The sequence below is a fragment of the Notothenia coriiceps genome, unplaced genomic scaffold (assembly GCF_000735185.1).
Source record: "Notothenia coriiceps isolate Sejong01 unplaced genomic scaffold, NC01 NC01_scaffold00015574, whole genome shotgun sequence".
NCBI classification, from domain to species: Eukaryota; Metazoa; Chordata; class Actinopteri; order Perciformes; family Nototheniidae; genus Notothenia; species Notothenia coriiceps.
Window position 1 is genome coordinate 1 of NW_011348275.1, and position 17,185 is coordinate 17,185.

General features: G+C 41.6%; 1 protein-coding gene across 1 annotated transcript; it reads right to left on the reverse strand.

The window, feature by feature from the left end:
- Nucleotides 1-3,380: 3,380 nt before the first annotated feature.
- Nucleotides 3,381-13,589, reverse strand: LOC104948953 (phosphoglucomutase-1-like). Its single transcript, XM_010775194.1, has 11 exons — nucleotides 13,171-13,589; nucleotides 11,688-11,850; nucleotides 11,296-11,442; nucleotides 10,582-10,707; nucleotides 8,400-8,590; nucleotides 8,162-8,316; nucleotides 6,608-6,723; nucleotides 6,376-6,511; nucleotides 5,402-5,585; nucleotides 5,130-5,258; nucleotides 3,381-3,800 (listed from the first exon to the last, which is right to left on the reverse strand). Exons 1-11 carry the CDS (start codon nucleotides 13,426-13,428, stop codon nucleotides 3,711-3,713), a joined length of 1,695 nt encoding a protein of 564 aa, XP_010773496.1. The 5' UTR covers nucleotides 13,429-13,589; the 3' UTR covers nucleotides 3,381-3,710.
- Between the last annotated feature and the right edge of the window lie 3,596 nt (nucleotides 13,590-17,185).

Sequence of the window (17,185 nt, forward strand, 5' to 3'; positions counted from 1 at the left end):
CGCTCCGGGGCAATTAGGATCACTGACAGCCGCTCCTCCTGCACTCGGTCCAGGAACCGAGGAATCAGCGGGACTGGTGGGAAAGCGTACAACAGTCCCCTGGGCCATGGACGATGTGAGAACGCGTCCACCCCCAGGGGGGGGAGGTCCCGCGCTGACAGGGAGAACCAGAGGGCGCATTGCGCGTTCCCGCGTGCGGTTAACAGATCCACCACCGCCCTCCCGAACCGGCTCCAAACCTGGGCGATCAGCTCGGGATGTAGGCTCCAGTCCCCCTGGCGAGGACCTCCTCTGGACATGAGGTCTGCCCCTTTGTTCAATTCACGGGGCACATACATTGCTCTGATGGAGAGCAAGTGTGCGCGCGCCCAGATCAACAGCCGCCTGGCTGTGTTCAGAAGCTGCGCTGACCGTACCCCGCCCTGGCGATTGATGTAGGCTGCCGCGGCTCTGTTGTCTGTGCGAATCAATACATGCTAATTCTGCAGCAACGAGGCAAAATGCTGAATTACTTTCCGTACAGAGAGCAATTCCAGCACGTTTATGTGGAAGGACATGTGAGCCGGCCACTGTCCCCCCACTGCCTGCGACATGCACGTTCCTCCCCAACCTGAGAGAGATGCGTCTGTGAACACCGAGATGTGTGACGTAACTCTGCCCAGGGCCACACCCTCTGACAGGACGTGGGGACTTTTCCAATAGGTTAAGTCTGAACCCACGGAAAGAGGGATGGCCACCATGCGCCTTTTCTGTCGCACGGGGTCGATGCGTAGGCGAATAAACCACCTCTGGAGTCTCCTCATGTGAAGGAGACCCAGGGGAATCACCACGTGACCGGCTGCCATCATGCCGAGCAGATAGATCGAGGATGGGTCTCATTCCCCCTGTCTTTTTTGGGATAAGAAAATAGAACGGGGAGACCTCTGCAGGCTGCCGCCTTGCCGATGATCTCCGGCAGCTCCACCATGATGCCACCTAACGCCGGCAGCGCCGTGGCAACGGAGAAGGGGACCGCGTGCTCGGCCGCCACACCAGCACCCCGCTCCGACTCCGTCTCCCCCGTCCGGGGGAGAGGGGGGAGGGGAGAGCCGCATGGTGACCCATGGAGGGAGACGGGGTAGGAGTCGTCCGACTCCTGCCCAGCACTCGGCTCCAGGGACATGCTGCCGTCCATGTGCTCCTGGACCGTCCAATCGTCCTCCTCAGCCGCAGCAGCTAGAGCGTCCGCTCTTCGCTTCCTGTCGGCTGATGGGAGACGGGCACAATGCGAGCAAGCGACCTGCTGGCTGAGAGCCACGTCCGCGTGCTCTGGCCCCAGGCAGGATTCGCATATTGCGTGCTGGTCATAGCTCATGATATATCCCGAGCCACACGAGGGACAATCACGGACACAGTTGTTGCTCATGAGGAATTTTCAATTTCTATGCATTGCCGCGCTTATTGTTGCAAGTGTTTTTGTGTGTATTGAATGGTATTTGCCTGTTCGGTGTGTGGACTGAGTGGTCGTTAAAGACAAACGTATAGTCGTGAGCGCGTCTGTCAACTCAGAGTTGATTGTTGTGATTTTTATTTTTGTTTTTTTTTAAATCACTAACTCATGGTGGGGATGTTACGTGCTCCCCTCCTTGTTGTCTTTTCTGTCTGCAGACCAGGTGCACCAGGTCTGCCCCTGGCTCCGCCTCTGCCCAGGTATTCCTAATTCCACTCAGCCGTGTTATAAAGGAGAAACTGGAGGAGAAGGCGCTCTCGCCTATCCTAACGGCTTGGTGTGTAGGAGCTTAAGAGCCGAGGCTATAGGCTAAGGAGCAGGACATCTGTAAGAACTTGACCAATCACAACAGAGCCGGCCATCCAGAGGGATCTGGTTTCAGACAGAGGGTGAAAAAAGGTGCTGCAGCACAGGCAGTATGAGAAAAATAAAGACATTTTTGAATATTAAAGCATGGAAATGTCACAGTAGAGGTACAGAACACAAAATGAAACCTGAAAATGACCTTAATAGGGCCATTTAAATAAATATATAATTTCTCTTTCTGGAAAAGTGTCAGTGATTTTTTTTCCACCAAGTTGTTAAATAAAAAAAAAGACCTAAACTGAACCGGAGCCACACTCAGAGTGTGTGTCTCTTTTTGGGCTTCAGTGTGGTTCAGTAATATGGAGATGAAGCAACAGAGAGGTGCAGCACTTCAAAGGGCATGTGTGATCACAGAGCTGACCAGATGTTAGCTGCCTGATGCTACTGCTGCTGTCCAGATGGATATAATGGAGCCACCAGAGCTGGGTAGGGCTCTTTTAAAATGTAACGGCTTAAATGTCTCCTGCAGAAATAATGTTTCAGATTTAATAGAAGCCTCCACATGGGGTAGAATAGAAATATATAACCCCTGATATGTTGTTGCTCATCCTCCAGCTCAAAGCACTCAATGGCAATTTCAGGTTGTTATTCACTGATTTTTAATTTGCCTGAATGAGGGAGTACGCATGAGCCAAAATAAAAATGTAAGGCTTCATAGCATGAAACACCGTTCTTTACTTTGGCAATGAGCAGTTAGTGCACAAAGAAATGTTATTCATGTGAGAAATGGTATGTTACTTTCTAATTTTCTTCACCCTCTCAACAGTCTTCAGAGCTACCTACCACAAAACCACAAGGCTCACATCCTGAGTTCACAGAATACACAGTAATAGGACCAAGTTTCACAGAGAGAACGTATAGGACAACATGATGTCATTGTTAGTCGTTTTGATTACTAGGACTAGTAGAGTTTTTTTGAGAACTTGCTGCTTTTTAAAAAAAATTATTGGTTTAATTAATGATTGGAAAATTCATATAGATGTGAAGACCCCTCCACACCACTAGGCGTTCCGTGGTCTCTCTCTCTCTCTGTTTACAGGATCCGGTGCTGTGGGGCCGGCAATTACCTGATGAGCTGCACGTGGGTCGAAAAGCCTATAAGAAGAGGGCCCAGCCGGATACGCTCTCTCTCATTCCTCTCGCACACACCCCGTGTGAGCTTCGTGTCGCGGCTGTCTTTTTGGTGTCCACAAAATAAAAGGATTGTTATACTTTCAGACCCTCGTCTCGCTTCCCAGCTTTTTGTTGCAGCCCAAGAGCCGGGTTGTAACATAGATAAGAAAAGGGAAAGAGACGGATGAAAACATGAAAAACTACAACCCATTTTTCAATATGTTTTGCATTTCGCGAAGACTAATGTTAGAACTACTACAAATATTGACTTTGATCTCAACATTTCAACCTTATTCTCAACAGTTTGATTTTATTCTTGACATTTAAACTTAATGCTGATAGTTTCTACTTTATTCTCAACGTTTTCCACATTTTCACTTTATATCTAAAATGTTATCTTTATTCTCAACATTTCATCTTTTATATCAACATTTTCATTTTCGACATTTAGACTTTATTCTCGGCATTTCGATTCCCAACATTTAAATATTATTATCAACATTTCACCTTTATTTTGATAACTAATTTCTTTTCTTATGGCCAGCCATATTCCCTTCCCTAGGTTTCTGCTATATGTGGAAAAGACCACACATAACCCGAAAATAAAAAGCAGTTTAATGTGTAACAGAATAAATCACCAGATACATTTTAGCCTCACATGCAAACTCCTGCATGTTGTGCAGCTACACTTGGAATTGAAGCTCAGTTTATACAAAAAGAGGAAATAAAATAGGAAGGGGATTCATGTGATGACTGAAGGGCCACTTCGGCCCGTTCTGTGATGGAGCTGAGAGATCTTCAGAGCGATGGTTGCCAGGGGCGCCAGCATCACCTGTCCCAGACAAGGATGATATTAGACTCAAGCAGCTGGCTGCCAGATGCCTCGGATGCATTTCCTCATTAATATTTAACTATAAGGAGACATTAACTGTTTTGCTGAAATAGCTCAATTTATGAGATGTGCAATCACAAAGCAGAACATAATTATCTGGTCAACACTGACCTCTCAGAAAATGCTCTTTCTTCTTAAAATTGATTTGTCCTACCTAAATGATACACACGGCTTCCATACCATTGATTAAACACTTAAATTAAACTTAAATCAAACATTGACATACTGTTTGTAAATGTGTTGGCTTTATCTGGCACTGTCATATATTAAATCCTAACACATTTGTAGAATCTTTTTTTTTTTTTTAAGTTTAGGTTCTTTTTTGTCGTCCCAAAATAGCTTCAAGTTGTAGTTGTACATACAGTACTAGGACTGTTTCCTTCATTGTTATACAAAACTGTGCACATATCATATAAATATTGCATTGATTCAATCATTGTAGAGGCATAGGATACAATGAGCCTCAATTACTGTTAAGTCACAACCAAGCTTCCAAGAGTCATGGTGTAAGTCATAGAGTAGTTGAAAGTATAACTAGGTGTTGCATTGAGTTCTAAGAATACACTAATAATACCTATCACAGTGTTTGCAAAGGTAAGGTAAATGAGACTACAGTATGAAAAGGTTTTAACACTCTTTCTGGGGGGGTAAAGGGGTAAATATAGAATCAGAGCACAAATCCAAAAAGGGAACAAAGCAATGTACTATGTGTCACTGAAATGCAGTAAAACGATCAGCTGACTGCCAAAAAATAAAATCTCTCTTCCTCTTACTGTCTGTTCCTCGTGCTGCTTTTCCATGGAGGTCACCTGAGGACTCTTATATGCTCTGACACATGATTGGCAGACGATTGCTTTGCCAAGAGTTTGAATAGACGTGAGTGAGACAAAATTGTATTTAGGGTGTGGCATTATGAAGGCCAGTGTTTACCAGCTGAACAGAGAGTGTACAATTAGCCAATTTGTGTTTAGACTTTAGAAAATGTGATTCAGATTATTTTGCTGGTGATTTTTTAAAATTATGCCTAGCATCTGGACTGAGTCTCGTTGCTGATAAACGAGCTTCAATTGTTCAGGACATGTGCATAGTTTGATTTGTGTGAGTTTACAATTGAGAAAAACTGTTTTAAAATATACTGTAATGCCTCATATGGACGCTGGTTATCCCTGCCCTGCTCCTCTCTACCACATGGCACTATCAACATCTCATATAATGCAAAATGATGAGGCCTGTCTCAGACTTTAAGCTTTCAGAATTTAATATATTTACCTGTGTGTCTTCAAAGATCTGCTCCTTCTCGTAGCTGTCTATGTAGATTCGGACTGTCGCCCCTTGGCTGCCTGTCCCACTGAGTCTGTAGATGATCCGAGAACCATCAGAGAAGATTATCCGTAAACCCTGCGGTGAAAAACAGCCCAATACAGACTAAGTGAAGCTTTTAGGATCTGCAGGCACAGCTGAGTAGCTCCAATCAGGTTACATCCAGTATCTGTACAAATACAAAACTGCATTATCACAGGAATACAGCTCAGTGTGTGTACCTGGTTCCTTGAGATGCTGCTGTCCACCGGGTCTGTGTACTCAAAGTTGTCTGCTTTTTCCACTTGGTAGATTTTGTCCTCCACAGCAAATCTCTGCTTGACAAAGGACTTGTCTGCGATCAAGATCTCCAAATCCTCCATCATCTCACAGGCTGCATCTATGTCTATGTTCTCATAATCATATCTAGACAGAAAACAGAACAATTATTCTGTTACATAAGTAAGAGCTCTTAATCTACAGTGGTCTCAAGTGAGTTCAATGGGAGGCCAACGCTATGATAGGCACCATCTACCAATTTCCAAAGTAATACTCAGTAAATGTCTTTCTGGAACACTTAGGGGATTTTAAAGTCCATGGGTTTGTAAATGAATTACAATTAACTGATGAATCATTGACGTGAATCAACGCCAATTGCACATTTAATGAGGCTACTTCCTTAATAAAAGATGTAAAATATGAAGGAAAAGTAAATAATGTCTCCATGTGTGTTGACTCAATAGTGATAACATTAACAACATTAACAATGGGTTACATTACCGAGGTCCTTCTTATCTAATCTTATCTTATATTATTATGTGAGAGAGAAAAGCCTTTCGAAAGTAAGAGTCTGAAAGTCTTAATGCAGAATATATATAATATATCTGGTTACATTTGGTACTTATTTCCACAAAGGGAAATACTTTTTTTAGAAAAAGCCCTGACATCATCACGTTATATTTTGTATTTACTAGATAGTGGACTTTAAAAAATATGTAATGTCACATACATTCCACTAGGTGTCAGCCATGTCCTGCATCTTCTTCACCTGTATCTGTACCATAAATCCAAACTATATCCGTATAAATAAAAAATGAACATTATTTCTACTTATAATAACCACTTCTTTGCTGATTTTTTTGTTTTTTAATAGATTATGGTGTAAGCTCTGAACACAAAACAACAGATAAACAACACAGGTTTGTGGACGTCTCACCTGGTGTAGTAGTTCCTTCCATATTTGAGCCAGTGTTCTCTCAGGATGTCCTCCACACTCTGCCGTCTGGAGGCCAGGATGGAGAACCATGCCAGCACGGCCCACAGCCCGTCCTTCTCACGGATATGGTCTCCACCTGAAAGACGAGATGTTATTAAATTACATTAGAGTCTTTTACCCCCGACACTAAGTTAATTCCAGTCTTTTGATCTAATAACTTTCAGTACAGTACCTGTGCCGAAGCTTTCTTCTCCACACAGAGACAGTCTGCCTGCGTCCATTAGGTTCCCAAAGAACTTCCAGCCAGTGGGAGTCTCATATAACTCTATTTGTGTTGCTTTGGCTACTCTGGGAATACAAGGAAAGAATACAGTGAACCTTTAAATTATAATATAATGTGTACTTACTTAATGTGTATAAAGGTATTTATGCTGTATTTGTTCTTAAATGTCTTTTGCTTTTAATCTGTAAAGCACTTTGAATCGCCACGTGCTGAAAAGTGCTATATAAATAAAATTGCCTTGCCTTACTTATGCAATGTTAAATGCAACTATCTCATTTAAATATATTGCCACATAAGTACTCTAAGTTTCACATGGCCTCAACTTCGAAAATCAGGGCATTATTGATGAGAATCTTATAAAATCTCACAATAAGATTCAAAAAGTATTCCTGATTCAGGACAAAAGGAAGTATATTTTTTGTTTAACTCAAATCTGTTGTGCACTGATGAACGCAGTGTGGTAAATTAAGGCATGAAAGCATGGCAAATTGTGTACAAGACGATAGTGTTTTACTTTTTTGAAAGTAATATCCACTGCTATAATAAGACAAATAGTAATCTTTGTTCATACACTTGAAAAAAATCATTTACCAAAAACGTTATTATTTCTCCATTCTCAGTGATTTAATAATAACAAGTTCAAGAATACCTCATTCACACCAACGGTGTTTCAGGGCCGGTTCGGAGCTGGAGCTTGAAAAGCACCGGGTTTTCCTGTTCACACCGCAGCGGAGCAGCCTCTTAGCTCCGGAATCCGGTTCATTTCGAGCATCACATTTTTTTCCGGCCAGAGCAAAAGCACCACATACGTCACGCTTACGTCGAGGCGGGGGCAGGGGCAGGGGCGGGATCCACTCCTGAACAACAACAAAAAGCCCGCGTTTTATCCAGTTTGTACACAACGATGGAGAAACTTTACAAGCAGCAGTGGTCCACTGAAGAGACCAGCTACCTACTGGGAATCTGGTCTTCTGAAGAGATACAGAGGAAGCTGGAGCACAATCGGCCATTGTTGTTGTTGTCGGTGTCAGCTGTGAGGGGTTTCCACGCGGTTTGGCTTAATGAAGCAGGCACGCAAACGGTTATGTCATGACGCAAACGATGAAGCAAAGACGCAGCACCAGTCGGACTCTGGGCAGTGGGAAAAGAGCCGGAGCTAAACCGAAGAACCGGTTCTGAACCTGAAAAGCTCTAGCACGGAGCTTGAACCGGAGTTGCGTTGGTGTGAATGAGGTATAAGTGCTGCTTGTTACAAAAATAAAATTATAGGATTAGTCAAGCTGTCGTTTTATTTCCTATAGAGAAGTGACAATTTAAAAAATAAATTGTGTTCAAAACACTGCAAACTGTCATTTTTTTACAAACACAATAATCCTTGACACAACTTTGACATGGTTTGTAGGAGTACTGTCTATCAGTATCAATACTTTGATCCCTTTATAAATCATTTCCCCCCTCTAACCTCACTCAGTGGTTGAAGAAGTGATGGCTGTGTGTTTTTACCTGTCTAAGGCTGCGCTTGTGGGCATGCTGCGGGCGAAGCCTCTCACCCCAGTTTGCTGGAAGTATGGGATGCAGAAGATGTTGTCAGCAATCACAGCCACAGAGTCAGAAGGGGTGACGAAGAAGCCGTGCTTACCGAGGATCATGTTACGGTCCTAGAAAGACAGACAAGGGTCAGATGTTATTTGTGTTGGTTTCATTTTAGAAAACCTAAAGAAAGACACAGCGGTACACTTACCCCGTCACCATCAAATGCTGCAGCAAAGTCATACTGTCCGTCTCTCATGCTGTCAACCAGATCTGCAGCATGAGTGAGGTTAGGATCGGGGTGCAGACCCCCAAAGTCCTCCAGAGGGACACAGTTGATGGCAGAGTGGGCCGGGCAGCCCAGCTCCTCACATAGTATCCTCTTTACATACAGTCCTACCACTGGGGAGAAGAGAAACAGAGATAAGATATAAAGACAATTATGAACTCCGGAAGTCAAATATGGGGTTGTACGAAATAGCGCAATTGGAATTAAATTGTATGGCTTATTTGAATACTGGATGCTGATTAATCAATTTAGAACATGCTGCAGTGAGCTTTCTTTTTTCTAGAAGACCACTGCTAAGGATAGCACCATTGCTATGGAAAGCATTCTGCTGCTAAGGGAAACACTCTGATGAAGGGACTATGTGTAGTCAAATCAACTTTGAAAGATGTCCGGTCAATTTAATGTCAGCGGTGGCCAAACAAACATAATACTTTAAAATATTCATTTTTATATTTGTACATTGCACAAACCTTTGGATTCATGATGGCTAAACTATCCCTTGTGATGTCACCCATTGGTTTGTGTACTATGGTTTTGATTTTGTCTGATGGCTTCTCATCTTTTGGTTGTCTCAATCTTGTTTTTTTGTAACAAGGAGTGACAGGGTGATAAGGATTAACTGAAACTTTGATGAACTGAAAACACTGTCAAAAGGTTCAAGTTCTAACAATAAGAAAGACAATATCTAAACAGACACTTATTAATTTAATGTAAAATCATGTTGTGTTGAAGAAGGCTCTCAACTAGCAATTGAGACCATACAATGATTAGTGAAATATTCACAAAGGTAATAAATGAACTGAGAAATAGTGTTCTATACATTCAGATTTTGCAACAGATGCCCCTGCTGGATATTTAAAATCATTGTGGCTTTAAGGCCCTTCCCCGCTGGCTCAACGTTTTCAAATGGTTGTTACTAGGTAGATATAAAGTCACTGCCAGCTGTTGGTTATCTAAGCACAAAGACTGGAAAATACTACGAAAACGACAAAAGAGTTAGCGTGTTGATTTGTATTGTGTCTATAGCTTGAAAAATAGAGAGAAAGTCCAGGGCAAAAGCAGTAGGGGTGTTGTAAAAATGAAACACTATAAATATAAATTCTTATGACTTCCTGTTAAATGTTGGCACAGGGGATGTGAGATCTGTTGGCCCATTAGATCGAGTTTCAATGTTTGGGGACGCTTTAAATAGCTTTAGTAACCTGATCATTTTGAATTATTCTTAACCTCCTGTTGTCTTCGGGTCAAATCTGACCTATTTACTACTTTCATCAATCATAACTTTTTAGTTTTACATTCGATTGCATTAAGGCTTTATGATATCCTTCAGAGTAGACATTTGAACATATGAAATTGCGGATCACCAATTTCATTGAATTTTGGATGATTTAGTCAACTTTGTAACACCCATGGTGTTCGCGGTCAAAAATGACCGCCATAAAGAAAAGGAATTAGTAACCATCCGAATCAGATAAAACACACACACACACACGGGCGCACACACACATGGGCGCACACACACACGGGCACACACACACACACACGGGCACACACGGGCACACACACACACGGGCACACACACACACGGGCGCACACACACACACCCACACCCACACACACACACACACACACACACACACACACACACACTCTAGATGTGTCCCCCGCCCCCTTATGCCATCCCCCCATGTGAATCACACCTGGCACACACAAACACAGAACAATTTGACACATTTCCCGCTCTTATGTGCCCATCCCCCCACATGGATCACACCTGGCACACGCAATACATGTTCAGTGTCTATTCTTTGTATATTTACTGCAGTTTTTCATGCCGGTTGTCAGATACAATATTTACAGTTTGAAAGGGTGTTAAATGAAATTTGGTGATGATCAATGGTTTTTGTGTTAATGTAATAGCAGTTAAAACAGGACCGGTCAAATTTGACCGTGAACACCAAAGTAAGGGGGGGAACATGAAGACAATAGGAGGGTTAAAGCTAACCCTGCATGTTTAGACATGATCATCTTTCTGTCTTTTGTATTCAGAGTGACAGAGCATATTTTTGATGAGATGACATGCTCTTGGTTAATATCCTCTCACCTCCATGCATGGCATCCAGTCTGATCTTGATGTGGTTTTCTCCAGATAAAAGCTCCTTCAGCGCAGAAAAGTCAAAGATGTTCCTCAACAGGTTAGCGTAGGATTCCACAGAGTCCACAATTTCCACTGGACATAACAAACAGTAAGAAAAGTATACATTATTATCAAATAATAAATGATGAAAAGTATCACTGAAGAATATACGGAAGACTATTAGGGCCAAGCATAGCAGAGAAGAATGTGCATGTTAAGAATAAAGTCGAAACGTTGCTAATAAAGATGTTTTTTTTATTATGTGATAAAGCTACTGTAGTAGTTTGAGCTATTATTTAAGGTCTGATGTTATTCTAAACAAGTTATTTCTCACAATGTCATTTGAACTTTTTGCAAATATTTCAACTTTATTTATTTTGTAATAAATACTCAAATTGACGTTGATAATTACACTTTTTTTCTTGACATCTTGCCTTTACTCCAATTAAGTTCTTACATTTGATTCCCTCCTTGGACATTTTCCCCCTTTTGCCAGGCCCTAATTCTCTTCCATACAAAAAGTGTGTAATCTCACTAGTTCATAAAATAAAACAAGTCTTTTATAAACGTATCAAGCATCCTCACATAATAATAACATCAACACACCAACATTTTTTTCTCTCATTACCTCTATCTTCTCCTATTTGAAGTAATGGGTGTCAGACAGATGTTGCACTTCACCTGAAAAGGGTTTGAACTTGTTCTCAAGATCGAACATCTGTTTGCCCAGACTGGTCAGGTCCACCTGCAGTCCGGGGCAGATGGCAAACTCTTCGATGGTCCTGCTGATCTGAAAGATCTTGTTTGTGATAGCCTCCTTTGCTGGACCTATGAAGAAGAATAGTCTCAACATAACACATGATATTGCATTTAGTGGTGTACTAAAGAACTGTAGACGATTGAGGGTAATATAAGGTTGTTTTGGATATTAATTCATCCTTAATTGAATGTGTTTATCCCAGACAATCTTACATTTGATCTCATCACTGTGTCTAAAAGTGGCCTTGTTAACTTCTCTTGTACACTATTTTTCTCTTGCCCCCTGCATGCTTCCTCCTCTCCAGTTTCCATACCTCCGTTTGCAGTATTGAACTTTATGCCAAAGTCTCCATCAGGTCCCCCGGGATTGTGGCTGGCAGTGAGGATGATGCCACCGATGGCTTTGTATTTCCTGATCACACAGGAGATGGCCGGTGTGGACATGATCCCGTGGTGTCCAATGATCATACGACCCACCTGAGGAAATGTCACACAGGTGTGTGAGAGTTGGCTTCGAGGAGTGTGTGTCTTAATTTATCTAAGTGGGGGAGGGAAGGGAATGTCACAGAATATCAGGTGTGGTTTGTCCTGCTTAAAGTAACTGGGACTTCATTTAATGAATGACAGTTATGGCAATTTTTATTATGTGTGAGTGTAATTGAAATCTCTCTAACTATCCTATTGAGAAAGCATCAGGCACTTTAAGGTTGTGTAATTTAAACCGTTGGATCCCAGAGAGCTCATTACTGGACCTGGCAAGAGAATAGAAAACATGTTTCTTTTCTATGTGAAGGAGCCGTAGTTACGGGAGCAACTGGCTGCATTTTTATGGCAGAGAGGCTCTGCTGTTATATTGCATTAAACTGTCTTCTATCACTGTTTTGCATTGATTATGACTCACAGATTCTGATGAGCAACGGCTCCCAATTGCAAGTTATAATTGTAATTTCATCAGGCAATTGCACATGCAAGTATTTGGAAAAACGAATGAATACTGATGACTGACTGACTTCATTATGCCACCTCCCAGGGCAAGTATAAGGAAATCAAGCAGCTCACATGCCCGATCTTTCTGGAAGGAGTAGAACATTATTTGAGTTGATGATGGAGTAACTTAACTTGCCTAGATAAGGAGTAAACCATCTCTCTTCCTTCTTATCTCGGTTAGGAGTTGCATTTGCCCATAACCGATTGGTCACCAGCGAAAAAATGGCTGCGGGTTAAGACTACGTGATCTGACACTGCAAGCAAGCCATTCATCTTATTCTGGAAACACGATTTAAATAGGGTGGAGTTTAAGGATGGGCAAAAGTCCAAATTGACTTACTAAATTAAGATTATACAAGACAAATAAATTAGTTGTTTTCAGACAACTGCAAAATTAAAACAATTTAAATAGAGGAGTCTTTAAATGTACTTTGGCAATATATAATATACATTACATTTTACATTACATTACATGTCATGGGACTCAAACTTGCTATCCCCTGATTCAAAGTCCAGCACACTATCCACTGAGCTACAGCCTCCCTCATATATACTAACAATACAATGCAATTTACATTAAATTATTCTCTTCAATTTATTAAATTGTTTTTAAAAAATGTCCCTCTTTCAAAACATGCATGTTTCAAAGGCTACAAATTGGAAACTGATAAGTGATGAGGTTGGTACAACTTATGGCAATAAAAGGATAAGAACATGGTGACACCCACGTGCTCACATCCGCCCACACATGTACACAAACACCAATTGAACAGAATGCTCACACAAACAATCACACATGGGGACACTGACCCCGTTGGCAGCTGCCATCTGCACAATGACCTCAACAGCGGTTCTGTTGAAGAAACGGCCGTCCCCTCCGACCACCACTGTGGATCCCTGTCGGTCCCGCAGGTCGATGGAGGAGAAGATACTCTGGATGTAGTTGTGGAGGTACTTCTTCCTGGACTGGAAGACGTAGACCTTTTTCCTCAGGCCGCTGGTGCCGGGCCTCTGGTCGGAGTAGGGGGCTGTAGGGACCGTTAACACCTGTAGAGGACTGTTGTCCATTGTTTCAAATGTAACTCCAACTTAATGCAAGAGCCTAGAGAAGGAACATGTTGTTCAGAGGGAAGTCCCCTGTCAGTTGACATGGGGCAGTGTACACAGGGGCAGAGTGGGATTGTATGATCCTGACTCCTCCTGTTATTTCACTGTGGTACTTCTGAGGCCCAAAATAACCTTCCAAACTAATGTGTGTGCAGAGGCATGGGAGGTAACCGAAGACGCTCCTTCACACATGTGCAGGGAGATCACTGTCAAGGCAGCAGGCCCGGACACAAAGCAGTGTGTTTGGGTGTGTCAGACTGGAAGTACTGAGGTGTTATTGGATCTATTTGTCCGTCTGAACGGCTGCAGCTGTGCTCCATGTCCTGATATGCAAAAAGAAGGATGGCATCTCTAATCTAGGAGCGCTATTTCAGGAGGGAATATTTCCCCTTTTTTAAAAGCAGACACTACAGGTGAATATTGGAACATTTCAAACTGATGAAACTTCTAAAGTGTATTTCTCACCTTAACGAGGCCATATTATGCTTTTTGGGGGTTTTCCTTTCCTGTAGTGTGTTAGGTTTTTGTCCATGTAAATGGTCTGCAAAGGCTACAATTCCAAAGTTCCCTCCAGAGGGAGATTTTCTCTCACACACTCCCCCCCTGCCTGAAACCCCTCCATTGGACTCCTTTGTTTACTTCCGTAGCATAGTGACATCAGCATGTAACCCTTGTGATTCTATTGTCTAGCACTCCAACATATTGTATGTGGCTAAGGGGCGGGACATCTCTTAACAGTTGACCAATCACAACAGAGCTGGCCAGCTAACCAATCAGAACAGCCTGGGCTCTGGTTTCAGACAGAGGGTGAAAAGAGGTGCTGCAGCACAGGCAGGATGAGAAAAATAAAGAGCTTTTTGAACATTAAAGACACAGAATACAAATATAAACCTGAAAAGTATCATAATATGGCTCCTTTAAGACATTACTTTTTTCTGAGATTTATGTTTGAATTGGCAAAAATAAAATTTGGTGAATTTAGGATAAATCTACAGAAGCAAAAATACTAACTTAGTCAAATCAACACATACATGTTTATCTGGATGATTTGAATGGTCTAAAATAAAACAAGTCATGGTAGCAAAATAGCAAACAAAACTTAAAATTAACTAGCATATTTATTTACCTTGATTTTCTTAGTGTTAGAAAAAAGAGTGAGTCTTTAGGAGAACAAACAAAATATAGAAATGGTTCCCAGCAGTCTGTTTACAAAGCATGACAGAACAACACTGCCCTCTAGAGTTTATTATTGGCTGTAACAACCAGCACAAAATAGTTGGACATCACAATGATCCCGGATTTAGAAAGGAGTAATAGTTAACATGCAATAGTCAATCATTTACTATGCTTTCACATAAAAACAAAGTCAGTGTTTTTAGTCAACGATGACACTACTCTGTGTCAGATCTCTGTTGACATAGAAAGATCATTCTGTGCCTGAGTCTTGCCACAGCTTGGTTTAAATGGAAGTTTATACGGAAGTTAGCTTGTTGCAGTGACTGCAAAACAGTTAGAATCTAAGGCCCTAGCTCTGATGGGGTAACCCCCAAATTAGTCCTTAATAACAAATAGGACGTTTTAGAAGTAAAATCTGGGTTTTCAGTTACAGATATCCACACCTCAAAGAATCAAAAACAGTAAAGATGAGTGTTTTTATCTGGAAATGGTTCCCAACCTTTTTTGCCTAATGACCTGTGAAAATATAACAATATCTGCTCGGGATGTCATGTCAGCAAATATCCTGATGATTGATTAGGTACTTAGGTCATTTCTTATCATAAATGGCCTAATCTTTTGATGTTTTGGACTCTGGACCTGACGTTGTCACATTAGTTATTATAGTCTTTTTTTTAAAATATTTTTCGACGTTTTTTAAACAATTCATCGAGGAAATAATCCTTAAATTCAGCCCTTGTAACTATTAAATTATGTTTAAGATTCCAGAGGAGTTGACTCTGTACCATAACAATAGAATAGGACTACAGTAGAATGGCCGTGTCAAGTCCACTGGTAGGATGGTCAGTGCGAGGGCCTGTTTTGCAGTCACTGCAACAATAGCAACAAGCTATAAACTTCCATACAAACAAAAGTGTGGCAAGGTGCAGACTCACTGAACTGAGGTTGTGCAGTAATGATGACTACATAACTAGAGCTTGGAATAGTACAATATAAAGTATAAAGAGTTAAAGTAAATGAGTCCAATACAACAACAAATGTATCATTGACACACCCTTATCACAGGAAGGCACATTGATATCCACAGATGTGTGATAACTTTGTTCTTTTAATTGATTAGCTAGCTAGTAATTTAACAATGCTTTAATGTTATGTTTGTTACAGAAGAATTGCCATCATTTGTTCTACTCAAATGAACTGGGAAAACAGTTACATGTGCGTTTCCTCATATTTCTATGATCTGTACAGTATTTCACAAGACAAAAAAACCCTTAAAGAAGTTTTAGTAAGATCAATTCTGTAGCAGTCTTTCTCATCCTGCTAATTCTCTTCTTAGATTGTAACTTGTGATCTATTTAAGGAGTCCGTCCCCCTACTGTATGTTAGGAACCTGTATACTGAGAGTCAATGTGACCCAATATAAAAACTGCTTAAATATGGCTGTATGTTTTAACTTCTTCTCCATAACCTCTGAGATACATTGAGTGAAGATACATTGTAACTGCTAACTTTGAGGTTTCACAATGCAAGAGTATTATAAAGATGATCCTAGCAGGCAGTTATACATTTGTTCAGCTTCCTCAGTTAAGCATGCTTGTCACTTGGAGAAAAAACATCTTCCTCTCTGCACAAGCCTTCTTAAACCACGGCTGCCACATGAAGCATTGCCAAAGCTCATGGAGAGGTCACTGTTAATGTTTATTTACTGAATGATGGAGGTGGTGGATCACTGAAAGACCCCTGCTTCAGAGGAGGCCAAAGCGGTGGAGATGGTGCTAGGAGGAGACACAGGATGTACAGAGATCTGGGTGAATTTGAGGGAGAAAGACGCCTTTCGGCCCAGCCTCCATTGAATCCCTCTCTTACGATCCGAGCGCCCCTTGGGTCTCATGTGGAAATATCTCCCATTTAGGTTGGTATCTCCGCAAGCGTTGTACCACCATCCACCTGGAAGAAGACAGAAATGACTTGTTGTTCAGCTAAAAAGTATTCATTACTGTGTACTAGGGCTGAACGATTAATCGATTTTAAATCGAAATCGCGATTTGAAATGATGCGATTATCAAATCGCGAAGCCTGTGATTTTTTTTAACATTTTTTTTTTACAAATTTTTTTTTTTTCTTGTCTGTCAGTCATCCACACCAATCAGAAGTGCTGTGCTCCACATGTACCAGCCATTGTTAACCAATCAGAAGTGGCCCATGATAGAAGATGATGGACAGATTGATCCAATCTCCTGCCAAGTCTTTTTGAAAGTGCCTGCCCTTTTCCAAATGGCTTCCAATGGAGCTCTCCTAGATGGTTTGGTGAAACAAACCATCTGAGTCAGGTTAGTAATGCTCCATCACATGTGTTACATCTATTACAGGGTGAATCTTAAACTGAAGCTTGACTTTAAAGCAACCCAACGGAAGTTTCATGTAAGTTTAGTTCTTTCACTCGTAGCTCGGGCTGCGGGGGTGCTAGAGACGGGCAGTAGCGTGGCGTGGGGAAAAAAATGAGGGGAAGCCAATAATACGTCCTTTATTTTGGGTTGGGGGT

Bases quoted from the DNA above. Each gene is read 5' to 3' on its own strand.
- LOC104948953 (XM_010775194.1), bottom strand. From the start codon at position 13,428: ATGGACAACAGTCCTCTACAGGTGTTAACGGTCCCTACAGCCCCCTAC. The intron at 11,851-13,170 runs GTCAGTGTCCCC...ACATTTCCTCAG, and splicing joins AGATGGCAGCTGCCAACGGG to GTGGGTCGTATGATCATTGG. The intron at 11,443-11,687 runs GTATGGAAACTG...TCTTCTTCATAG, and splicing joins GTTCAATACTGCAAACGGAG to GTCCAGCAAAGGAGGCTATC.